This window comes from Salmo trutta, chromosome 36 (assembly GCF_901001165.1).
Source record: "Salmo trutta chromosome 36, fSalTru1.1, whole genome shotgun sequence".
In the NCBI taxonomy this organism is placed as follows: Eukaryota; Metazoa; Chordata; class Actinopteri; order Salmoniformes; family Salmonidae; genus Salmo; species Salmo trutta.
The window spans coordinates 9,699,832-9,727,427 of NC_042992.1; the positions used below are offsets into that span (position 1 = coordinate 9,699,832).

General features: G+C 46.0%; 1 protein-coding gene across 2 annotated transcripts in view; it reads right to left on the minus strand.

The window, feature by feature from the left end:
- Positions 1-1,360: 1,360 nt before the first annotated feature.
- The window catches only part of LOC115175365 (hyccin-like), a 30,029-nt gene continuing 3,793 nt past the window's right edge, over positions 1,361-27,596 (minus strand). The window contains exons 2-13 of one of the 2 annotated variants that reach the window (XM_029734588.1): positions 16,209-16,290; positions 12,603-12,704; positions 12,217-12,399; positions 11,379-11,459; positions 11,123-11,238; positions 10,707-10,802; positions 9,944-10,060; positions 9,630-9,717; positions 9,279-9,385; positions 8,969-9,027; positions 5,576-5,884; positions 2,974-3,058 (exon numbers count right to left, since the gene is read on the minus strand). In XM_029734588.1, coding sequence (XP_029590448.1) covers positions 5,604-5,884; positions 8,969-9,027; positions 9,279-9,385; positions 9,630-9,717; positions 9,944-10,060; positions 10,707-10,802; positions 11,123-11,238; positions 11,379-11,459; positions 12,217-12,399; positions 12,603-12,704; positions 16,209-16,259 — 1,281 coding nt within the window. In that variant the 5' untranslated portion in view covers positions 16,260-16,290 and the 3' untranslated portion in view covers positions 2,974-3,058; positions 5,576-5,603. Of the gene's footprint in view, positions 3,059-5,575; positions 5,885-8,968; positions 9,028-9,278; positions 9,386-9,629; positions 9,718-9,943; positions 10,061-10,706; positions 10,803-11,122; positions 11,239-11,378; positions 11,460-12,216; positions 12,400-12,602; positions 12,705-16,208; positions 16,291-27,596 lie in introns of both variants that reach the window. The other variant, XM_029734587.1, reaches the window with a different exon arrangement.

Here is a 27,596-nt window from a genome sequence, read left to right on the forward strand (position 1 = left end):
AGCCCCTATAGCCACTTCTCCCTAGCCCCTATAGCCACTTCTCCCTAGCCCCTATAGCCACTTCTCCCTAGCCCCTATAGCCCCTCATCCTAAGCCCCTATAGCCCCTCATCCTAAGCTCCTATAGCCCCTCCTCCCTAGCCCTTGTAGCCCCTCCTCCCATGCCCCTATAGCCCCTCCTCCCTAGCCCCTATAGCCCCTCATCCTAAGCCCCCTATAGCCACTTCTCCCTAGCCCCTATAGCCACTTCTCCCTAGCCCCTATAGCCCCTCATCCTAAGCCCCTATAGCCCCTCATCCTAAGCCCCTATAGCCCCTCCTCCCTAGCCCCTGTAGCCCCTCATCCTACGCCCCTATAGCCCCTCATCCTAAGCCCCTATAGCCCCTCATCCTAAGCCCCTATAGCCACTCATCCTAAGCCCCTATAGCCACTCATCCTAAGCCCCTATAGCCACTCATCCTAAGCCCCTATAGCCACTCCTCCCTAGCCCCTATAGCCACTCCTCCCTAGCCCCTATAGCCACTCCTCCCTAGCCCCTATAGCCACTCATCCTAAGCCCCTATAGCCACTCCTCCCTAGCCCCTATAGCCACTCCTCCCTAGCCCCTATAGCCACTCCTCCCTAGCCCCTATAGCCCCTCATCCTAAGCCCCTATAGCCACTTCTCCCTAGCCCCTATAGCCACTTCTCCCTAGCCCCTATAGCCCCTCATCCTAAGCCCCTATAGCCACTCCTCCTAAGCTCCTATAGCCACTCCTCCTACGCCCCTATAGCCACTCCTCCTACGCCCAGGGGTATGTTTGGGATGGTGGTCGTGCAGGGTTGGGTTTTCTTGTGCTTTAACACTGAAGGGATTCAACACTGCTAAAACAACAACTCTCTCTCTCGTAGGAAAATGCCACATTTATAACTGGACTTTGTCTGCTGTACATAGAACACCACAGTTAAAGGTAGACTCTGCAATATGACATCAGCATACACGGTGGGGTGACTTCCTGCTACTACCTAGGCTGAATCACTCCATTTGAGTGTTCACACATGCCTCCGCCATACTGTATGCACAAGTGTCACAAAGCTGAGGGAGTGAAAATTTATCGAGGGGGGTAGGGGCTAATTAGACCCTCGGATAGCCACGTTGGCCAAGCCAGCAAGGCTGCAGAGCGAAGTGCTATCCTGACACACACCGTGATATGTTTGCAATTTGATACAAAAGACTGGAGAGGCGTGCCCAATTATTAGTCCCTTTGCAGTTGTTTGTTTGTTTGTCTGATTGACACATGTAACAGATGAAAAACATCACAAATTAAACATTTAACTGTTACTGAGGTTTAAAACATGTAAAACAACAGGATGATTTGTTCATTTAAAATGTCATGCTCATTTTATTATTTAAACGTGGAACATGAATTACATCATTCGAAGTCACGAACGTGTCCCGAAGTTGGTGGGTTTAGTGATCCCTCGCCACTCTTCGAAAGCAACATGTGACAAACGGAGGGTCCTCCAAGCGAGTTGGCAGGGGTGAGGGATTCACAGTTACACTTATATCAACACTGTTATTAGGAAGTCACCCCACTGTGTGTGATGGTGTCATATTGCAGAGTGTATCTTTAAAAAACCCTAGTCTCTCTTTGTCATAGGAACATACCACAGTTTACAAAAACAGTTCATACATCATCAAAACAAACCCACCCCAATCAACTTATTGATCTGAAACATACAAACCCCAATAAGCTTGTTTATTGATCAGATCACTGAGAAAATATTGCTTCTAATAGGATAACATCAATCAATACTTTTCAGACATTTACGACATACATCATTTTTGGGGGGTTTCTACAATTTAGCAATCTGACGTTTAATCGTTTCGTGGGATGCTATGGCAACAGGAGTGTGAACTTGGCGTTGTGTTGGGGTTGTTCAAACCCTAGTGCATGATGGGTAGGAGTACAAGGTGGAAGGGGTTGGGGGCTCAACTCTCCCATTCTCTCTCTCTCTCACACACACACACACACACACACACACACACACACACACACACACACACGCACACACACACACACCAGGGGCATGGTCAGGAGGGATGTATGGAAAGCCAAGCAGGACAAACAGGAGTCTTTTAAATACTCAATTTCCAAACCTTTTACAAAAACAGTTGTAGTGAGTCACTCTGTCCAGTCTGCAGTTCTGTCTGGTTACCACCAGGGGGGGGGGTGGTTCAGTAACTCCAGGGATGAGGGATGGACCCAGGCTCCCGGCTCTCTCACACCAGGCTCTTGCTTTGGGGAGAGAGGAGGGGGGGAGAGAGGAGGGGGGGAGAGAGGAGGGGGGAGAGGGGCCAGCCTTTGGAGGTGGGAAGCTGTCCTACTGGAGAAGAAGAGGTGGGGGAGATGAAGAATGGTGTGGAGAGGAAAGAAGGGAAGGCATGTGTTAATGAGTTTGGGTTCCAGTCCCACTGGCAGGCTGGGAGTCCAGATCAAAAGGTACAGGGGCATGGGGTTAGAGGGTTTAGATGGGTGGTGAGAAGTCAAGTGTTAAATGTTAGGGTTCACAGGTCACTCCTAAAGTGCACCCTGATGCTTGGCGAGCGCTGGGTGTGGGAGGGGCTTATATAGCCTAGCTCCTCCTCCTGTAGACTGCCACTGCATGAATAGCAGCCAGCCTCTGGGTTACCACGGTTACCTCCAGTGTTGTTTCCTTCGAAGGAGCGGGAGAACACGGCGCTGGCTGTACGCGATAGGCTGCTCAGAGCGCTATGGCTCGGCCCCTTGGGCACCGATTGGCTGGACGTCAGCGTCAGACGTTTGATTGACAGATCCAGGTTCTCGATCAAGGCCTGCCCCCCTGGAGTACAAGTCTCCTTCTCCTTATGCGACCGTCCGCCTAAATGCCACTTCCTGCTTCCTGTCTTGGTCCCTCCCACCCCAGGGGTGATACTGTTGCTGATAGTGATGGTGGGCGGAGTCAGGTATTCCGGGCCGGACCCTCTTTTAGACCACACCCCTTCGTCCACTTCCGAGATATCCATCAACTCGTCCGGGGAACCCAAATCCACTGCGTCTAGCGAGAGAAGGAGGGAGAGTGAGAAAGAGAAGGAGAGAGAGGAGGGAGAGAGAGAGAAAGAGAAGGAGAGAGAGAAGGAGGGAGAGAGAGAAAGAGAAGGAGAGAGAGAAGGAGGGAGAGTGAGAAGGAGGGAGAGAGAGAAGGAGGGAGAGAGAGAAGGAGGGAGAGAGAGAAGGAGGGAGAGAGAGAAGGAGGGAGAGAGAGAAGGAGGGAGAGTGAGAAAGAGAAGGAGAGAGAGAAGGAGGGAGAGAGAGGAGGTAGAGTGAGAAAGAGAAGGAGAGAGAGAAGGAGGGAGAAAGAGAAAGAGAAGGAGAGAGAGAGAGAGAGAGAAAGAGAGAGCACCTTTTTACATTCCACTTCAAGCACTGATTGCCATTCAGCTGTACTACTGTGTGATAGCAGTTAGTGGTACTGTGATCAGTTAACCTATTAGGCATCACCAGTTATCAGAGGCCAGCAACAGGCAGAGGTCTGGGCAGCAGGAGTAGTAGAAAGCAAAATGCAATCCCACCACACACACACACACACACACACACACTGATTACCATCTACTATCTTATACTAGCAGACGGACAGATAGGCAGGTCCTTCAATAAAACTGAACTGATATAAAAACTGAAATTAATACTAAATAAAAACTTTATAACATCTGGGCAAGAGACTCCCAGTATGGGCAGACTACATAGAACCCCTTTCTGATTTGATGAGTACAGTGACCTAATGGCCAATCCAGAGCTGCCTATCCTCCTCAGCTGCTACAGCTAACCAATCAGAAGAGAGCAGTCTGTCACCCCCGGCAACCCAGTGATGTGTTGGAGCAAGGCGTTTTAGAGACCAAAATACCTCGCACACACACACACACACACACACACACACACACACACACACACACACAACTTCCTTCACCAGTGAATGGAGAACAGAGGGAGAATGGATGGAGAGAGTGAAGAAGAAGGAGGCCCAAGGACATACAGTAACACCTAGGGTTTCTCTTTATTTTTACTATTGTCTACAATGTAGAATAATACTGAAGACATCAAAACTATGAAATAACACATTTGGAATCATGTAGTAACCAAAAAAATAAACTTTGCCTTGATGACAGCTTTGCACACTCTTAGCATTCTCTCAACCAGCTTCATGAGGAATGCTTTTCCAACAGTCCTAAAGGAGCTCCCACATATGCTGGGTAGATGTTGGCTGGTTTTCCTTCACTCTGCGGTCCAACTCATCCCAAACCATCTCAATTGGGTTGAATTTGGGTGATTGTGGAGGACAGGTCATCTGATGCAGAACTCCATCACTCTCCTTGGTCAAATAGCCCTTAAACAGCCTGGAGGTGTGTTGGGTCATTGTCCTGTTGAAAAACAAATTAGAGTCCTACTAAGCGCAAACCAGATGGGATGGCGTATCGCTGCATAATGCGGTGGTAGCCATGCTGGTTAAGTGTGCCTTGAATACTAAATAAATCACAGACAGTGTCACCAGTAAAGCCCACCCACACCATCACACCACCTCCTCCTCCATGCTTCACGGTGGGAACCACACATGCAGAGATCATCAGTTCACCTACTCTGTCTCACAAAGACACGCCGGTTGGAACCAAACATTTAAAATTCGAACTCATCAGACCAAACGACAGATTTCCACCAGTCTAATGTCCATTGCTCATGTCTCTTGGCCCAAGCAAGTCTCTTCTTCTTATTGGTGTCCTTTAGTAGTGGTTTCTTTGCAGCAATTCAACCATGAAGGCCTGATTCACGCAGTCTCCTCTGAACAGTTGATGTTGAGATGTGTCTGTTACTTGAACTCTGTGAAGCATTTATTTGGGCTGCAGTCTGAGGTGCAGTTAACTCTAATGAACTTATCCTCTGCAGCAGAGGTAACTCTCGGTCATCTTTTCCTGTGGCGGTCCTCATGAGAGCCAGTTTCATCATAGTGCTTGGTTTTTGCGATTGCACTTGAAGAAAATGTCAAAGTTTTCCCGGATTGACTGACCTTCATGTCTTAAAGTAATAGACTGTTGTTGTTCTTTGCTTATTTGAGCTGTTCTTGCCATAATAAGGACTTGGTCTTTTACCTTCTGTATACCATGTCACAACACAACTGATTGGCTCAAACGCATTAAGGAAAGAAATTCCACAAATTAACTTTTAACAAGGCACACCTATTAATTGAAATGCATTCCAGGTGACTACCTCATGAAGCTGGTTGAGAGAATGCCAAGAGTGTGCAAAGCTGTCATCAAGTAGCAAAGGGTGGCTACTTTGAAGAATCTCAAATATAAAATATATTTTGATTTGTTAAACACTTTTTTGGTTACTACAAGATTCCATATGTGTTTTTTCATAGTTTTGATATCTTCACTATTATTCTACAATGTAGAAAATAGTTAAAATACAAACTTTTGACTGGTACTGTAGATATCAGGAGGCAACGCCGCACGGCAAAAGTTAGTCAGCAAACCAATCAGCCGTCATGCTTAGATAAGACCACGCCTCCACACACTGTTACCTAGGTTACCCCGGGGATGGGGAGGGTCTTAGTACTGGGCCCTCCCTGCGGAGGCGGGCCCAGAACCCTCGTCCACCAATCGCCTCACAGACTTCTGCCTCCTGACCTCTTGACCTCTAAGACTGAGGTCGTGGGTGGGGCTGACCTCTGAGGCTGACCCCAGCAGCTCCGGCTCGGGCTGGGTTAATGGTCGAGGGTCACGGGGTCGCAGAGAGTCTCCATTGGGCATCGTCACACTGATCTCTGGGATGGATGACCCTTGACCTCCAGGGGCCGCCAGGTCACTGTCTACACTGACCTCCTGGGACTCTGGGGTCATGGAGATGGGGACACAGATATGAGACAGACACACAAACACAAACAGTAAAATAAATGTGATGGTAAAAAAAATAAATCATGATCACACAGCATACAGAGTATAGTGACAATGCACATGCAGACAGTGATAATGTACACGCATGTATAATAATACAGTAAACTACGCAAAAAGATGAGACAGTGATCATGTATAGACAGTGATCATGTATAGACAGTGATCATGTAGAAATGTAATATTGTGTGGTGGTCATGAATGACAATAATAAAGTGAATGCATCAGTAATATGTACAATTGAAGTGGGAAGTTTACATACACCTTAGCCAAATACATTTAAACTCAGTTTTTCACAATTCCTGACATTTAATCCTAGTAAAAACTCCCTGTTTTAGGTCAGTTAGTATCAGGGCTTTGTGATGGCCACTCCAATACCTTGACTTTGTTGTACTTAAGCCATTTTGCCACAACTTTGGAAGTATGCTTGGGGTCATTGTCCATTTGGAAGACCCATTTGCAGCCAAGCTTTAACTTCCTGACTGATGTCTTGAGATGTTGCTTCAATATATCCACATAATTCTCCTCCCTCATGATGCCATCTATTTTGTAAAGTGCACCAGACCCTCCTGCAGCAAAGCACCCCCACAACATGATGCTGCCACCCCCGTGCTTCACGGTTGGGATGGTGTTCTTCGGCTTGCAAGCCTCCACAATTTCCCTCCAAACATAAGGATGGTCATTATGGCCAAACAGTTCTGTTTTTGTTTCATCAGACCAGAGGACATTTCTCCAAAAAGTCCGATCTTTTTCCCCATGTGCAGTTGCAAACCGTAGTCCGGCTTTTTTATGGCGGTTTTGGAGCAGTGGCTTCTTCCTTGCTGAGCGGCCTTTTAGGTTATGTCGATACAGGACTCGTTTTACTGTGGGTATAGATACTTTTCTACCCGTTTCCTCTGGCATCTTCACAAGGTCCTTTGCTGTTGTTCTGGGATTGATTGGCACTTTTCGCACCAAAGTACGTTCATCTCTAGGAGAGAGAACGTGTCTCCTTCCTGAGCGGTATGATGGCTGCGTGGTCCCATGGTGTTTATACTTGCATACTATTGTTTGTACAGCTGAACGTGGTACCTTCAGGCGTTTGGAAATTGCTCCCAAGGATGAACCAGACTTGAGGATGAACCAAACAATTTGTTTTCTGAGGTCATGGCTGATTTCTTTTGATTTTCCCATGATGTCAAGCAAAGAGGCACTGAGTTTGAAGGTAGGCCTTGAAATACATCCACAGGTACACCTCCAACTGCCTCAAATGATGTCAATTAGCCTATCAGAAGCTTCTAAAGCCATGACATCATTTTCTGGAATTTTCCAAGCTGTTTAAAGGCACAGTCAACTTAGTGTATGTAAACTTCTAACCTACTGGAATTGTGACACAGTGAATTATAAGTGAAATAATCTGTCTGGAAACAATTGTTGGAAAAATTACTTGTGTTATGCACAAAGTAGATGTCCTAACCGACTTGCCAAAACTATAGTTTGTTAACAAAACATTTGTGGAGTGGTTGAAAAACGAGTTTTAATGACTCCAACCTAAGTGTATGTAAACTTCCCACTTCAACTGTACAGGCCTTGATAATGCATCAGCAATATGTTATTTCACTACTGCTAACTACTTGTTACCTCTTATTCTTATCTGTATTTTTTTTAAACTGCACTGTTGGTTAGGAGCTCGTAAGTAAGCATTTCACTGTAAGGTCACACCTGTTGTATTCGGCACATGTGACTAATAACATTTGATTTGACAGTGATAATGTATAGAGGACAATATGGAGACAGATGAGCAGTGATGTAGTGAATAATACATAGATAAGTAAATATCTTGATGTGGAGAACCCATGACATGCTGAACTCCAGTTCCTCATGGAACTGATAACCTCTCATTAGTAGTCAGTCGAGCTGTGTGGATGGGAGGGGTCTGGAACTGATAACCTCTCATTAGTAGTCAATAGAGCTGTGTGGATGGGAAGGGTCTGGAACTGATAACCTCTCATTAGTAGTCAGTAGAGCTGTGTGGATGGGAGGGTCTGGAACTGATAACCTCTCATTAGTAGTCAGTAGAGCTGTGTGGATGGGAAGGGTCTGGAACTGATAACCTCTCATTAGTAGTCAGTCGAGCTGTGTGGATGGGAGGGGTCTGGAACTGATAACCTCTCATTAGTAGTCAGTAGAGCTGTGTGGATGGGAGGGTCTGGAACTGATAACCTCTCATTAGTAGTCAGTCGAGCTGTGTGGATGGGAGGGTCTGGAACTGATAACCTCTCATTAGTAGTCAGTCGAGCTGTGTGGATGGGAAGGGTCTGGAACTGATAACCTCTCATTAGTAGTCAGTAGAGCTGTGTGGATGGGAAGGGTCTGGAACTGATAACCTCTCATTAGTAGTCAATAGAGCTGTGTGGATGGGAAGGGTCTGGAACTGATAACCTCTCATTAGTAGTCAGTCGAGCTGTGTGGATGGGAGGGTCTGGAACTGATAACCTCTCATTAGTAGTCAGTAGAGCTGTGTGGATGGGAAGGGTCTGGAACTGATAACCTCTCATTAGTAGTCAGTCGAGCTGTGTGGATGGGAAGGGTCTGGAACTGATAACCTCTCATTAGTAGTCAATAGAGCTGTGTGGATGGGAAGGGTCTGGAACTGATAACCTCTCATTAGTAGTCAATAGAGCTGTGTGGATGGGAGGGGTCTGGAACTGATAACCTCTCATTAGTAGTCAGTAGAGCTGTGTGGATGGGAAGGGTCTGGAACTGATAACCTCTCATTAGTAGTCAGTAGAGCTGTGTGGATGGGAGGGTCTGGAACTGATAACCTCTCATTAGTAGTCAGTAGAGCTGTGTGGATGGGAAGGGTCTGGAACTGATAACCTCTCATTAGTAGTCAGACATTGTCCTACAGACAGGCCACTACAGAGACAGACAGACTAATGTCTTTAAATCACTAGACAAGCTACAGAGAATAGATCAGATACCCTACTGAGACTAGGATAGTGTTTCTAAACCCAGTCCTGTGTGTGTGAATGGTATCTTACCATGTCGTTTCCAGCGGTGTCCTCTGATAGAGAGTGATGTGACTGCGTTACGTGAGATCCTACAGGACGGAATGCACATTCAGAGGGGCAATTATTAGTAGTTCAAAACAGGTAAACAGGAAACGTCATTTAAAATCATCATCCTTCAAAAAAAAACAATATTGATCTAACTTGGCACATGATAACGTTATGGAATGCAATGTCAAAATCCAATATATTAAAATGTCCACACAAAAAAAGATCAATCTAGGAAACTATACCTATAGATGAAACTTGAAAACTGTGCCGATAGAGTTTATACATAACATACCTAGAGGAAGTAGGAGTCATCTCCACCTGAATGATGCGAGTTCCTTCTTTACTAGCGCCAGACTTTAGCGCTGCACACTGTTGGGAGGACTTGATGGCATTACCCACCTAAACACACAATGTTAGGCATTGACAACGGGGCTGTTGAACAACCGCTGTCTGCTGTGAAGCTGTTTGACACAGCAGCAGCCTTCAGGATTACAGATTAACATCTCAATATCTTAACATTGAATAATCTACTGGGATTACTGGCACCACACACACACACACACCATGGGAGAGGTCAGTGTCCTGGCACACACCGGTGTGTGTGTGCGTGCGCACGTGTGTGTGTTTGTGTGATGTCACCCACCAGTAGAGCTTCAGGGAACAGTTCTAACTGAGCTCGGTACAGAACATCATCCAGCGCCTTGGAACCCAGGTCCATCTCCCCATTACACCTGGAACACACACACAGGGTCCGGGTCGAGGTTAAAAATCAGGGGTCAGAGGTTAGGGCTAGTGTGTATCAGAGGAGGCTGGTGGGCAGAGCTATAGGAGGACAGACTCATTGTATTGGCTGGAATGGAACAGAGTCAAACATGTGGTTTTAATATGTTTGATAGCATTTTATTTATTCCTCCTATAGCTCTTCCCACCAGCCTCCTCTGGTGTGTGTGTTCTCACAGTGCGTAGTGTATCCCAGTGACGAGTTGAACCAGGAACTCAGAGGTGACGGTCAGACGAGAGCTGATGCCTTTATACCTCCTCAAATGTTGTCGTGGGAAACCACAGATACACACCCTGTTAACCAAACCACAGCACAGAGAATACCATTGGTCAACCAAACCCAGTTTAAAGAATACAGTCAACCAAATCACACAGAGAATAACGTCATTCCACCAATCACAGTACAGAACAGAGTCAACCAACCGAGACATAAAGGACAAGCTTTGAGAAATGTGTCAGCCAGCGTATTTTGTTTTATAAAAGAGCACTATGATTTGAAAAATCCATACCAGTCTAGGTATACTGCTATGTTTTGGCAGGTTTTGCAAGCAAACGTTGTTTTTGGGACAAGGAAGTCGATTACTTGTGTCTAAATGTATTGACCTCAAGCAGCCCTGTTCCTAAAGGCCACAGTGGTGCCAGCATTCATGTTCGTATCCAGTAGAACTGTAGTGAGCTGATCACCTCTCTGAGTGGCTTTAGCTCAGTGTTCAACACACTGCCAGCAGATGAACTAATCCTCAGAGAGAGAGATCTGTGTGTCTAGGAAGTGCTAGTATCTTGGCTCAGTTCCACGCTCAAGTCTTAAAGAGGATCAGTTGAGCGGATGCTGGCATGGGGAGTGGGAATGTGTGTGTGTACGCACGCGAGTGTGTGTTGGGAACGGACTTTCCCTGATGGCAGAACAGCGCAGGGTCATGAAGTATTATCTGTGTGTTACCTGGAGCTGAGCTGGCAGAGGGACTGCAGAGAGGAGGAGGACATGTAACTGAGGGACGCATTGTAACTCAGCAGCAGGAAGGTCAGCACCTCGAACCTACACACACACACACACACACGTTTGTTTTACTATCCTTGTGGAGACCAAAACATTTATTCCCATTAAAAATCCTATTTTTCCTAATCACTAACCCATAACTCCTCACCCTACCCTTGTGGGGACCGGAAAAATGTCCCCACTTGTTCAAATTGACCTTGTTTTACTATCCTTGTAAGGACTTCTGGTCCCCACAAGGATATTAAAACCACACACACACACACACAAAATGCAACATTAACACAAACCAAGAACTGTTGCACAACAGTCCATTAGTCATGAAAGAAACTTAGCACACAGCAGTGGACTCTGTCTCTGACCTGTTCTGAGCAGTGAATGTTTCTCTCTGTAGGTGAGGCCCGCTGTACACCACTCTACTCAGCCCGTGATTGGCTAAAGCCCCTTCAGTCAACGCCAGGGAGCCAATGTGGGAGGGCTGGGGGAGGGGTTTATTCATATTAATAACTTGATCCATAAAAAGTTGGATTAGAAACACTTTGATCTGAGGAAGATTGAACAGTTGGCCATCTCTATCCATACACTACTGCTCATAGAGAAAGACTGACTTGTACTTACCTCGTGGTAGACTGAGGGTTTGGAGAGGGAGGGGACAGTGAAAGAGAGGACTTTACTCTGTCCATCCTTATCTACGATCTCCTACATAGAGAGAGGGGGACGGGGGACGAGACGGAATGTCAGGTTGAAGGAAATGACATTTGTTATAAGAGCGTGCCATGAAAGCAATGTCTGAGTGGTGTGTGTGAATGTGTGTTCAAAGGCCTGCCAGGCGACGTCAGAGCTGCTAAATGTCAGGATGAGTAATCGCTGAGACAGGATGATGAGTGACAGCCGACCTACTCTGTTATTCTGAGAGAGAGACAGCGAGAGAGACAGCGAGAGAGAGAGACAGCGAGAGAGAGAGACAGCGAGAGAGAGAGACAGCGAGAGAGAGAGACAGCGAGAGAGAGAGACAGCGAGAGAGAGACAGCGAGAGAGAGAGACAGCCAGCGAGAGAGAGACAGCCAGCGAGAGAGAGACAGCGAGAGAGAGAGAGACAGCGAGAGAGAGAGAGACAGCGAGAGAGAGAGAGACAGCGAGAGAGAGAGAGACAGCGAGAGAGAGACAGCGAGAGAGAGAGAGACACAGCGAGAGAGAGAGACAGCGAGAGAGAGAGAGACAGCGAGAGAGAGAGACAGCGAGAGAGAGAGAGACAGCGAGAGAGAGAGAGACAGCGAGAGAGAGAGAGACAGCGAGAGAGAGAGAGACAGCGAGAGAGAGAGACAGCGAGAGAGAGAGAGACAGCGAGAGAGAGAGAGACAGCGAGAGAGAGAGAGACAGCGAGAGAGAGAGAGAGACAGAGAGAGAGAGAGAGACAGAGAGAGAGAGAGACAGCGTGTGTTGGTGTGTCTCTCACAAGGTTGTACATCCCCAGTAGCAGGGCCTCTATACAGCCTGAGGTGTGTGGGTCCCTGGCTGCAGACGGAGCGAGGAGGAGAGACCAGAGCAGCTCAGGGAGGAACTGGAGCACAAACCGCTGTAGCCAAAGCTCTCCGCTACGGTAGAACTCAAACAGCTGGTGACACACGGGCTCCAACAGCTAGAAGAGAGATAGAGAGGAGAAGGTTTGAGGGAGAGTTCACTTTCAGTTTTAGTTTCAACATACCTAGGTAGTTGTGTCATCTAAACCACTTTAAAAAAAGTTGTCTGGTTATTTAGCAAACACCAGAATCTCCTGGCTAGTATTTTTCCAGAATGTAGCAATGCTGGTGGAAAAGGATTGTATCAGTGTGTAGTACATACGTCACTGTAGTTCTCTCTGATGACTTTGTAGAGTGCTGGGACCAGGGAGCCTTTCTCCTTCAGAGACGCTGCGTAGCTGGACACTGCACTGTCAGGAAGGGTCTGTACACAATCACACAGATCAACACTCTGTACTCGGAGTAACAGGTAACGATGTGTGTATGCGTGTGTGAGAATGAGTGAGTGAGAGAGAGCAACAAATATAACAAAGTACTCTCATGCTTTGTTGATTTCAAAAAAAGATTTTGACTCAGTTTGGCATGAGGGTCTGCTATATACATTGATGGAAAGTGGTGTTGGGAGAAAACCTACGACATTATAAAACTCATGTACACAAACAAGTGTGCGGTTAAAATTGGCAATAAACACACATTTCTTTCCTCAGGGCCGGAGTGTGAGACAGGGATGAGCTTAAGCCCCCACCCTCTTCAACATATATATCAGTGAATTGGCACTAGAACAGTCTGCGGCACCTGGCCTCACCCTACTAGAATATTAAGTTAAATGTCTACTGTTTGCTGATGATCTGGTGCTTAGGTCACCAACCAAGGGCCTTCAGCAGCAACTAGATCTTCTGCACAGATTGGGTCCAAACAGTGAATCTTACTAAGACCAAAATAATGTTGTTCCAAAAAAGGACAACAACTAAAAATTATATCTAGACACCGTTGCCTTCGAGCAGACAAATAATTATACAGTGCCTTTGGAAAGTATTTAGGCCCCTTTACTTTTAACATTTTGTTAACTTACAGCCTTATTCTAAAATGGATTTTAAATAAATAAAATATATAATCTCAAATCTACACATAATACCCCATAATGAAATGAAATGTTTGCAAATATATATATAACATTTAAAAAACACCTTATTTACATAAGTATTCAGACCCTTTGCTATGAGACTTGAAATTGATCTCAGGTGCATCCTGTTTCCATTGATCATCCTTGAGATGTTTCTACAACTTGATTGGAGTCCACCTGTGGTAAATTCAATTGATTGGACATGATTTGGAAAGGCACACACCTGTCTATATAAGGTCCCACAGTTGACAGTGCATGTCAGAGCAGAAACCAAGCCATGAGGTCGAAGGAATTGTCCGTAGAGCTCTGAGACAGGATTGTGTCGAGGCACAGATCTGGGGAAGGGTACCCAAACATTTCTGCAGCATTGAAGGTCCCCAAGAACACAGTGGCCTCCATTCTTAAAAAGGAAGAATGTTTGGAGCAACCAAGACTCTTCCTAGAGCTGGCCGCCAGCTCAAACTTAGCAATCGGGGGAGACGATTGGAGGTGACCAAGAACCCGATGGTCACTCTGACAGAGCTCCAGAGTTCCACTGTGGAGATGGGAGAACCTTCCAGAAGGACAAACATCTCAGCAACACTCCACCAATCAGGCCTTTATGGTAGTGGCCGGCAGAGTCTGGGATTGTCTGGATCGAGAGAAAGATGAACGGCGCAAAGTACAGAGAGATCCTTGATGAAAACCTGCTCCAGAGCGCTCAGGACCTCAGACTGGGGTGAAAGTTCACCTTCCAACAGGACAACGACCCTAAGCACACAGCCAAGGCAACGCAGGACTGGCTTCGGGACAAGTCTCTGAATGTCCTTGAGTGGCCCAGCCAGAGCCCAGACTTGAACCCGATCGAACATCTCTGGAGAGAGCTGAAAATAGCTGTGCAGCGACGCTCCCAATCCAACCTGACAGAGCTTGAGAGAATCTGCAGAGAAGAATGAGAGAAACTCCCCAAATACAGGTGTGCCAAGCTTGTAGCGTCATACCCAAGAAGACTCGAGGCTGTAATCACTGCCAAAGGTGCTTCAACAAAGTACTGAGTAAAGGGTCTGAACACAAATTTGCAACAATTTCTAAAAACCAGTTTTTGCTTTGTCATTATGGGGTAGTGTGTGTAGTTTGATAAGACCCCCCCCCCCCACCAATTTAATCAAATTTTACAATAAGGCTGTAACGTAACAAACTGTGAAATGTCAAGGGGTCTGAATACTTTCCGAATCCACTGTACCTACCTCAACAACAATACAACAGAGAACTTCCACAAGGCTGTGAATGATCTAAGAGACAAGGCAAATGAACATAAAACTTGACATCCTACTAGGATCTGGCTAAAAATACTTCCATCCGTTATAGAACCCATTGCCCTCTATGATTGTGAAGTCTGCGGTCCACTCACTAACCAAGAATTCACAAAATGGGACAAACACCCAATTGAGACTCTGCATGCAGCATTCTACAAAAATATCCTTCAACACAAAACCTAAAAAAATGCATGCAGAGCAGAATTAGGACTAATTATTAAAATCCAGAAAAGAGCTGTTAAACTCTACAGCCACCTTAAAGGAAGTGATGCCCACAGATTAAACTAGATAAGAGTCCCCTCAGCCAGCTGGTTCTGTGGCTCTGTTCACAAACACAAAACAGACCACCAAGGACAGCAACACAACTAGACCCAACCAAATTATGAGAAAGCAAAAACATAACTACTTGACACACTAGAAAGAATCAACCAAAAAAACAGAGCAAATTGGAATGCTGTCTGTCCCTAAACAGTACAAAGTGGCAGAATACCTGACCACAGTGACTGACCCAAAATTAAGGAAAGTTTTGACTATGTACAGACTCAGTGATCATAGCCTTGCTATTGAGAAAGGCCGCCGTAGGCAGACCTGGCTCTCAAGAGAAGACAGGCTATGTGCACACTGCCCACAAAATGAGGTGGAAACTGAGCTGCACTTCCTAACCTCCTGTCAAATGTATGACCATACTAGAGACACATATTTCTCTCAGATTACACAGACCCACCAAATTTCTAAAACAAACCCAATTTTGATAAACTCCCATATCTACTGGGTGAAATACGACAGTGTGCCATCACAGCAGCAAGATTTGTGACCTGTTGCCACAAGAAAAGGGCAACCAGTGAAGGACAAACACCATTGTAAATACAACCCATATTTATGTTTATTTATTTTCCCTTTTGCACTTTAACTATTTCCCACAGTCTAAGGCTGGCTTCCGGGTTAAGTGAGCAGTGTGTCAACAAGCAGTGCGGCTTGGCGGGGTCGTGTTTCGGAGGACACATGGCTCTTGACCTTTGCCTCTACCGAGTCCGTATGGGAGTTGCAGCAACGGGACAAGACTGTAACTACCAATTGGATATTACAAAATTGGGGAGGGGAAAAAAATGGGGGAAAAAAAATAAAAACAATAACTCATATCCGTTAGGTGAAATACCAATCACAGCAGCAAGATTGGTGGGCCGTTGCCATGAGAACAGGGCAACCAGTGGAACACAAAACACCATTATAAATACAACCAATACTTCTGTTTATTTATCTTACCCCTAAAACACTATAAATAGATGATAATATAACACTTGAAATATCTTTTGAGTGCAATGTTTACAGTTCTAATAGCTTTTTGTTGAATTTGTTTACTTCACTTGCTTTGGTAAACATATGTTTCCCATGCCAATAAAGCCCCTTTGAATTGAGAGTGACACAGAGTGAGACAGAGTGAGAGAGGTGCAGTGATAACTGATGGAGACACATTGACACTGGTTCTCCTCTAACTCACCCCCCCCCTCACCTTAAACTCTGACAGCCATTCCTCCACCACTCCTTGGTTCATAGCCAACATCTTCTGTCATCTGCTGTGGACACACCTCTACCTGGGAAGCAAGCAAAGAGGCTGTTGTTAACAGTTAATCCAAAAAGCCTTCCTTCCTTCTCGTTTCTCCCTTCATTGCAGCTTCAGACATTCTCAGCGGTTTCTCAGGTCTCATTGTCAACAGCACTCTCTCTCTTTATTATGTTACTTTAGGCTCTCCCGCAAGTTACATACATGTGTGTGAGAGAGAATGAGTGAGAAAGAGCAACCAGTGAAGAACAAACACTATTGTAAATACAACCCATATTTATGTATTTTCCCTTTCGTACTTTAACTATTTGAATATAGTTACAACACTGTATATAGCCATAATATGAAATATCTTTATTCCTTTGGAACTTTGAGTGTAATGTTTCCCATGTCAATAAAGCCCCTTGAATTGAAATGAATTGAGAGAGAACTTCCACTTCTTAAGATTCTTTATATTCATATGTGACGTCAGTCACACACACACACACACACACACACACACACACACACACACACACACACACACAGACACAGACACAGACACAGACACACACACACACACACACACACTTTGTCTGGTTCCACGAGACCACACACACACACACACACACACACACACACACACACACACACAGACACACACACACACACACACACACACACACACACACACACACTTTGTCTGGTTCCACGAGACCACACACACACACACACACACACACACACACACATACACACACACACACACACACACATACACACACACACACACACACATACACACTTTGTCTGGTTCCACGAGACCACACACACACAGACATCTCCTTGTATGGTATAAACAGAGCTAGAAGAATCATGTAAATATCATCCAGCTACAGCACGTTTCCATGCCTACTGGACCAGAGAACATAACGACCAAACTTTAACCGTGGCAACAGGGGATCACTGGAAGTCAGTCATTTCAACCGGGTAGAGAGAGAGTGGAGTGTTGCAAGGCAGCCGGTCAGGTTTGCCCAAAACCAAACAGGAACTTCAGAGTGCTGGTTCTAATATTCCCCTCGGTAGGGATGTTTTTATTAACTTGTCCAGTGATTTGTTGTCGACCTTTGGAACGTTTGCACTTTTTTTTTGTTGACAATTGCCTGCTAAGTTGCATTTACATTTAACTTAATCTTGTGTCAAGAAAAACAGCTGGACGTAATGCGTCACACCTGAAATATAAAATAAAGAAACCACTAAAAACTACAGTGGCGAATAAAAACCTAGTGGTTGAAGTGTTTCCACTACCCATTTAGGCAAATTGTGCATTAATAAATTGGTGACCGCCTGTATGCCCTCCCACCTACAGTGCCTTCAGAAAGTATTCACACTGAATTTAAAATGGATTCAATTGAGTTTTGTCAATGGCCTATAACACAATACCCCATAATGTCAAAGTGGAATTTCTGAAACATCTTTTCATTTTTAATTAATAGTAAAGAAATAAAAAATCTGAAATGTCTTGAGTCAATAAGTATTCAACTCCTTTGTTATGGCAAGTCTAAATAGGTTCAAGAGTAACAATGTGCTTAACAAGTCACATAATAAGTTGCAGGACTCACTGTGTGCAATAAGTGATTAAACATGATTGTTGAATGACTACCTCATCTCTGTACCCCACACAGGTAAAAGTCCCTCAGTCAAGCAGTGAATTTCAAACCCAGATTTAACCACAAAGACCAGGGAGGTTTTGCAATGCTTTGCAAAGGGCACCTATTGGTAGATTGGTAAATATAAAACAAGCAGACATTGAATATCCCTTTGAGCATGGAGAAGTTAATTCGATTTTGGATGGTGTATCAAGACACAATGTCACTACAAAAGATACAGGCGTCCTTTCTAACTCAGTTGCCGGAGAGGAAGGAAACCGCTCAGGGATTTCACCATGAGGGCAATGGTGACTTTAAAACAGTTAAACTCTAAGGGCTATAATACGACAAAACTGAGGATGGATCAACAACATTGTAGTTACTCCACAACACTAACCTAATTAACAGAGCGAAAAGGAAATCTGTACATAATAAAAATATTCCAAAACATGCATCCTGTTTGCAACAACGCACTAAAGAAATACTGCAAAAAAATGTGGCAAAGCAATTAACTTTTGTCCTGAATATAAAATGTTATGTTTGGGGCAAATCCAATACAACACATTACTGAGTACCACTCTCCATATTTTCAAGCATAGTGGTGGCTGCATCATGTTATGAGTATGCTTGTAATCGTTAAGGACTGGGGAGTATTTCAGGATTAAAAAAAAGAAACGGAATGGAGCTAAGCACAGGCAAAATCCTGGAGGAAAACCTGCTTCAGTCTGCTTTCCACCAGACACTGGGAGATGAATTCACCTTTCAGCAGGACAATAACCTACAACACAATGACAAATCTACACTGGAGTTGCTTACCAAGAAGACAGTGAATGTTCCTGAGTGGCCGAGTTACAGTTTTGACTTAAATCTATTTGAAAATCTATGGAAAGACCTGAAAATGGTTGTCTAGCAATGATCAACAACCAACTTCACAGAGCTTGAAGAATTTTGAAAAGAATAAATGGGCAAATGTTGTACAATACAGGTGTGCAAAGCTCTTAGGGACTTCCCCAGAAAGACTCACAGCAGTAATTGCTGCCAAAGATGCTTCGACAAAGTATTGACTCAGTGGTGTGAGTACTTAGGTAAATGTGATACACTACGTGACCAAATATATATGTGGACACCTGCTCGTTAAACATCTCATTCCAAAACCATGGCCATTAATATGGAGTTGGTGCCCTTGTTGCTGCAATAACAGCCTCCACTCTTCTGGGAAGGCTTTCCACTATGTTGGAACATTGCTGCTATAACAGCCTCCACTCTTCTGGGAAGGCTTTCCACTATGTTGGAACATTGCTGCTATAACAGCCTCCACTCTTCAGAGAAGGCTTTCTACTATGTTGGAACATTGCTGCTATAACAGCCTCCACTCTTCAGGGAAGGCTTTCCACTATGTTGGAACATTGCTGCTATAACAGCCTCCGCTCTTCAGGGAAGGCTTTCCACTATGTTGGAACATTGCTGCTATAACAGCCTCCACTCTTCTGGGAAGGCTTTCTACTATGTTGGAACATTGCTGCTATAACAGCCTCCACTCTTCAGGGAAGGCTTTCCACTATGTTGGAACATTGCTGCTATAACAGCCTCCGCTCAGCCACAAGAGCATTAGTGAGGTTAGGCACTGATGTTGGGTGATTAGGCCTGGCTCGCAGTCGGCATTCATATTCATCCCAGAGCTGTTTGATGGGGTTGAGGTCAGGGCTCTGTGTAGGCCTGTCAAGTTCTTCCACACCGATCGACACGGACTGTACGGACCTCGATTTGTGCACTGGGGCATTGTCATGCTGAAACAGGAAAGGGCCTTCCCCAAACTGTTGCCAGAAAGTTGGAAGCACAGAATAGTCTAGAATGTCATTGTATGCTGTAGCATTAAGATTTCCCTTCACTGGAACGAAGGAGCCTGAACCATGAAAAACAGCCCCAGACCATTATTCCTCCTCCACCGAACTTTACAGTTGGCACTATGCATTGGGGCAGGTAGTGTTCTCCTGGCATCCGCCAAACCCAGATTCATCCATCGGACTGCCAGATGGTGAAGCGTGATTCATCACTCCAGAGAACGCGTTTCCACTGCTCCAGAGTCCAATGGTGGCAAGCTTTACACCACTCCAGCCGACGCTTGGCATAGCACATGGTGTTATTAGGCTTGTGTGCAGCTGCTCAGCCATGGAAACCCATTTCATGAAGCTCCCGACGAACAGTTCTTCTGCAGACGCTGCTTCCAGAGGCAATTTGGAACTTGGTAGGGAGTGTTGAAACTGAGTACACATGATTTTTAAGCGCTATGTGCTTCAGCACTTGGCAGTCCCGTTCTGTGAGCTTGTGTGGCTTACCACTTCACTGCTGAGACGTTGTTGCTCCTAGACGTTTCCACTTCACAATAACAGCACTTACAGTTGACCAGGGAAACTCTAGCAGGGCAGAAATTTGACTAACTGACTTGTTGAAAAGGTAGCATCCTATGACGGTACCATGTTGAAAGTCACTGAGATCTTGAGTAAGGACATGAAGATTGCATGGCTGTGTGCTCGATTTTATACACCTGTCAGAAACGGGTGTAGCTAAAATAGCCAAATCCACTAATTTGTCCTCATACACTATATTTACAAAAGTATTTCTGTATTCAATTTCAATAGATTTGCAGAAATTTCTAAAAACATGTTTTCACGTTGTCATTATGGGGTATTGTTTGTAGATTGGGTGAGAAAAACAAACATTTCATCCATTTTGAATTCAGGCTGTAACACAACAAAATGTGGAATAAGTCAAGAGGTATGAATACTTTCTGAGGCAATGTATCTGCTTCATGTCTCAGGCAGCCCGTGAAAGCCAGCTTGGATAGAATGCAATAACTGACTAATATTTGCCATATTCTAATAATTCTCATGTGCCAACCTATCGCCACGGTCGCCACGGTGAAACTTGCATTCCTGTACATCTGAAATAATTGGACGGTGAAACATGCCAGCCAATCAGAACTGCAAGGCGAAGGCCTTCTTGAAAGTCAGGACAATCATTGTCCTGCAAAGAAACGTGATTTTTATAGTAATTTTTTTATTTTGCAAGTAGTAGACATTTCAAATCAAAATGTGGAGTGGAGCTTACAGTTACGGAATTTACTGTTTCCATCATCACTTGTCTCAATAAATAAAGTTTGACCCAGACCAATAGATAAAAATGGCTCCTATATCTGCCATTTCCATAAAACATTTTGCGACAAACCCTGGGTCAATGGAAACCTGCAGAGAGCATGTCAATTCTAGCTGCAACCCCCCACACACACACTCCATTCCCAGTCACACACACACTCCATTCCCAGTCACACACACACTCCATTCCCAGTCACACACACACTCCATTCCCAGTCACACACACACACACACTCCATTCCCAGTCTCTCTCTCACACACACACACACACACACACACTCCATTCCCAGTCTCTCACACACACACACACACACACACCATTCCCAGTCTCTCACACACACACACACACACACACACACACACACACACACACACACACCATTCCCAGTCACACACACACTCCATTCCCAGTCACACACACACTCCATTCCCAGTCACACACACACACACACACACACTCCATTCCCAGTCACACACACCATTCCCAGTCTCACACACACACACACACACACACACTCCATTCCCAGTCACACACACTCCATTCCCAGTCTCACACACTCCATTCCCAGTCTCACACACTCCATTCCTAGTCTCACACACACACTCCATTCCCAGTCACACACACACACACACACACACACACACACACACACACACACACACACTCCATTCCCAGTCTCTCACACACACACACACACACACACACACACCATTCCCAGTCTCTCTCACACACACACACACACACACACACTCCATTCCCAGTCACACACACACACACACTCCATTCCCAGTCACACACACACACACACACCATTCCCAGTCACACACAGACTCCATTCCCAGTCACACACACACACACACCATTCCCAGTCACACACACACACACACACACACACACACACACACACACACACACACACTCCATTCCCAGTCACACACACACACACACACACCATTCCCAGTCACAAACACACTCCATTCCCTGTCTCACACACACACACTCCATTCCCAGTCTCACACACACTCCATTCCCAGTCTCTCACACACACACACCATTCCCAGTCTCTCACACACACACTCCATTCCCAGTCTCTCTCTCCCACACACACACACACACACACACTCCATTCCCAGTCTCTCTCTCACACACACACACTCCATTCCCAGTCTCTCACACACACACACACACACACACACACACAAACTCCATTCCCAGTCTCTCCCACACACACACACTCCATTCCCAGTCTCTCCCACTCCCACACACACACTCCATTCCCAGTCTCTCCCACACACACACACACACTCCATTCCCAGTCTCTCCCACACACACACACACACTCCATTCCCAGTCTCTCCCACACACACACACACACTCCATTCCCAGTCTCTCCCACACACACACACTCCATTCCCAGTCTCTCCCACACACACACACACTCCATTCCCAGTCTCTCCCACACACACACACACTCCATTCCCAGTCTCTCCCACACACACACACACTCCATTCCCAGTCTCTCCCACACACACACACTCCATTCCCAGTCTCTCCCACACACACACACACACACACACACACACACACACACACACACACTCCATTCCCAGTCTCTCCCACACACACACACTCCATTCCCAGTCTCTCACACACACACACACACACACACACACACACACACACACACTCCATTCCCAGTCTCTCCCACACACACACACACTCCATTCCCAGTCTCTCTCTCACACACACACACTCCATTCCCAGTCTCTCACACACACACACACTCCATTCCCAGTCTCTCCCACACACACACACTCCATTCCCAGTCTCTCCCACACACACACACTCCATTCCCAGTCTCTCACACACACACACACACACACACACACACACACACTCCATTCCCAGTCTCTCACACACACACACACACACACACACACTCCATTCCCAGTCTCTCACACACACACACACTCCATTCCCAGTCTCTCACACACACACACACACACACTGTTCCCAGTCTCTCCCACACACACACACACACACTGTTCCCAGTCTCTCACACACACACACACACACACTCCATTCCCAGACACCTCAGTCACCATGACCTCACCTCCTAACCCATACTCACACTCTAATGAGTCCCAATTCTCTGTCCTTTCTCCCAAATAACACACTCCTCCCCACCCCACCCACATAAACCTGGATTGGTGTAAACATGGGCTTGTCTACACCAGTCTTTTTCCTTATAAAACCATGAAGGGAAGTGAACAAGTGCTGTGAAAATGGACAGGACAAGCAAACGCTGCTCTGGCATGTTATCAGACAGGAACAAAAGCCAGGAAGTGAATGGACCAATCAGAACACCCTGTTTTGGAGAGCTTGGAGGTGAGAAGAAAGTGCTTCACCAGATGTTTTTTCCTGTAGAAACAGAAAAGAGACCGAGAGAAAGAGCGAGAGAAAGAGCGAGAGAGAATTGGCGAGTGCACTAGAACAGTCTGCAGCACCCGACCTCACCCTACTAGAATCTGAAGTCAAATGTCTACTGTTTGCTGATGATCTGGTGCTACTGCACCAGAATCTGCACAGATTCTGACAGACCTGGGCCCTGACAGACCTGGGCCCTGACAGTGAATCTCAGTAAGTCCAAAATAATGGTGTTCCAAAGAAGGTCCAGTTGCCAGGACAACAAATACAAATTCTATCTAGACACCGTTGTCCTAGAGTACACAAAAAACTATACATACCTCGGCCTAAACATCAACGCCACAGGTAACTTCCACAAAGCTGTGAACGATCTGAGAGACATTGCAAGAAGGGCCTTCCTTCTATTCCATCAAAAGGAACATAACATTTGACGTTCCCGCGATTCATCCGATAGCGTTGAGTTCAATAAGTGCATAGAGGATGTTCTCCCCACAGTGATTAAGAATGTATCCAAACCAAAAACCATGAAGTACAGGCAATATACAGGCTGGGATACAGGCCGGGATACAGGCCGGGATACAGGCCGGGATACAGGCCCGGGATACAGGCCCGGGATACAGGCCGGGATACAGGCCGGGATACAGGCTGGTGGGATACAGGCTGGTGGGATACAGGCTGGTGGGATACAGGCTGGTGGGATACAGGCTGGTGGGATACAGGCTGGTGGGATACAGGCTGGTGGGATACAGGCTGGGATACAGGCAATATACAGGCTGGGATACAGGCTGGTGGGATACAGGCTGGGATACAGGTTGGGATACAGGCAATATACAGGCTGGGATACAGGCTGGTGGGATACAGGCTGGTGGGATACAGGCTGGTGGGATACAGGCTGGGATACAGGCAATATACAGGCTGGGATACAGGCTGGGATACAGGCTGGTGGGATACAGGCTGGGATACAGGCTGGGATACAGGCTGGTGGGATACAGGCTGGGATACAGGCTGGGATACAGGTTGGGATACAGGCTGGTGGGATACAGGTTGGGATACAGGCTGGTGGGATACAGGCTGGTGGGATACAGGCTGGTGGGATACAGGCTGGTGGGATACAGGCTGGTGGGATACAGGCTGGTGGGATACAGGCCGGTGGGATACAGGCCGGTGGGATACAGGCTGGGAGGCTGGTGGGATACAGGCTGGTGGGATACAGGCCGGTGGGATACAGGCCGGTGGGATACAGGCCGGTGGGATACAGGCTGGTGGGATACAGGCCGGTGGGATACAGGCCGGTGGGATACAGGCCGGTGGGATACAGGCCGGTGGGATACAGGCCGGTGGGATACAGGCCGGTGGGATACAGGCCGGTGGGATACAGGCTGGGAGGCTGGTGGGATACAGGCCGGTGGGATACAGGCCGGTGGGATACAGGCCGGTGGGATACAGGCCATTGGGATACAGGCCGGTGGGATACAGGCCGGTGGGATACAGGCCGGTGGGATACAGGCCGGTGGGATACAGGCCGGTGGGATACAGGCCGGGATACAGGTCGGGATACAGGTCGGGATACAGGCTAGAGCTTCCGCTTTCAAGGAATGGGACACGGACGCACAAGAAAGCTCGCTATGACCTTCGACGAGACATGGAACTCTACAAATAAAAGGGCAGTTTAGAAGGAAGGTGGAATCCTATTAGACCGCTCCGATGATCGTCCTGGGTGGCAGAGCAGACAACAACGGATTATAAAAAGGGAAACGCAGCCATGAGTTGCCCAGCGAAGCAGTTCTCCCAAACAAGCTAAATGCCTTTTTACACGGTGAAGAATAGAACACTGTGCCCTGTGTGAAAGACCCTATTTTTCCAGATGTCTGTGTGCTCTCACTGTTGAGGATGTGAGCAAAACGTTTAAACAGTTTAAACAGATGGAATATGCCTTCCCTGTGGCTCAGTTGGTAGAGCATGGTGTTTGCAACGCCAGCATGGCGTGTGCAACGCCAGGGTTGTGGGTTCGATTCCCACGGGGGGCCAGTACAAAAAAAAAAAATGCATGAAATGAAAATGAAATGCATGTATTCACTACTGTAAGTCGCTCTGGATAAGAGCGTCTGCTAAATGACTAAAATGTCAAATGAATACCGGGGTGTGTTCAAATGTTTCCAAGTTTCAAACATGTTCTCAAATGCCATTGAAATGGCAGCAGCGGTATGAGAACCAGCACATTCTTGAGCATGCAGTACGGCTTTCCTCAGTAGGAAATCCTCGACGACCCACTGTGCTGTCAGACTCATAATGCACAACTGTTGATTGTTGGGAAGACGGGGTCGTAAACAAGCACGGGAAGATCTACACCACATATATTCGTCGCATGTGACATAAAATCTGATTTGATGCCACCAGATGTTTATTTATATTCTTGTTATCTATTCAGTAACATTCCATAACCATTCATTGGGGAAGGTTAAAACCCTCGCTCCTATCCTCGCTCAGATGACTGACCGCAGCATCTATCAGTAGCCTAAACTGTGGCACAAATTGGGGAATTTCCACACCTAGCCCGAACTATTAAACTAAATTACTGGGGGATGTAAAGGACTCTGATAGAAACAATCTCTTCTACCACTAGAGACCTGCATCGGCCCCAAAAAATAAATCAGCTGGCGGGTGGTCCCGGACTTCAGAGAACTTGGGTAAAGGTGTAATTACACTTGACATGTGGACTGACAATTTTCTAAAAATAGAACACTTGTGCCTTACAGCCCATTACATAAACAAAGAGTGGGTGCTTGTGAAGAGGATGCTATTCACCACAGAGTGGGACATTTCACAGCTCAAAACTGCAGATACCGTAAGGCCAGTTATTGTGAAAGAATACTTGGGGATCTTGTTGATTTTCCTCCATCGCTTCAAAGAGGTCACACTCCCCTTGGGAGGCAAGTAAACAGCCTACTGTTGACCCGGTAACTGTGTGCTTCCTAAGGATAAAGCTTCACCTACAGCTGGATTAGTGGTGTCAGAGAAGAGAAACCAGCTGACCAGGCACGGACATCCGTTTCCTGCTATTTTTACACTATTGTTCTAAATTAAAAATTAAAAAAAATCACCCTCTTCTTCTTCTTCATCATTATTCAGTTCATTCAATTTCAAAATGGTGAAGTCGTGTACATTTATCAGTTCCTATTTGGTTTCCATCACTCATTCATCAATTCACCTAATTCATTCAATGAGGAGAGAAGCAATAGCGCCTGAGTACCAACACTTTACACTGAATACCGTACTATACCATAGTGCACCACAGCATAACGTCAATACCGTACTATACCATAGTGCACCACAGCATAACGTCAATACCGTACTATACCATAGTGCACCACAGCATAACGTCAATACCGTACTATACCATAGTGCACCACAGCATAACGTCAATACCATAGTGCCCCACAGCATAACGTCAATACCGTACTATACCATAGTGCACCACAGCATAACGTCAATACCGTACTATACCATAGTGCACCACAGCATAACGTCAATACCGTACTATACCATAGTGCACCACAGCATAACGTCAATACCATAGTGCACCACAGCATAACGTCAATACCGTACTATACCATAGTGCACCACAGCATAACGTCAATACCGTACTATACCATAGTGCACCACAGCATAACGTCAATACCGTACTATACCATAGTGTACCACAGCATAACGTCAATACCGTACTATACCATAGTGCACCACAGCATAACGTCAATACCGTACTATACCATAGTGCACCACAGCCTAACGTCAATACCGTACTATACCATAGTGCCCCCCACATAAAGTCAATACCGTACTATACCATAGTGCCCCACAGCATAACGTCAATACCGTACTATACCATAGTGCCCCACAACATAACGTCAATACCATAGTGCACCACAGCATAACGTCAATACCGTACTATACCATAGTGCCCCACAGCATAACGTCAATACCATAGTGCCCCACAGCATAAAGTCAATACCGTACTATACCATAGTGCACCACAGCATAACGTCAATACCGTACAATACCATAGTGTACCTCAATGCACCACAGCATAATGTCAACTTTTAATTCAGGAACCACAGTATAGGCTTAGCTC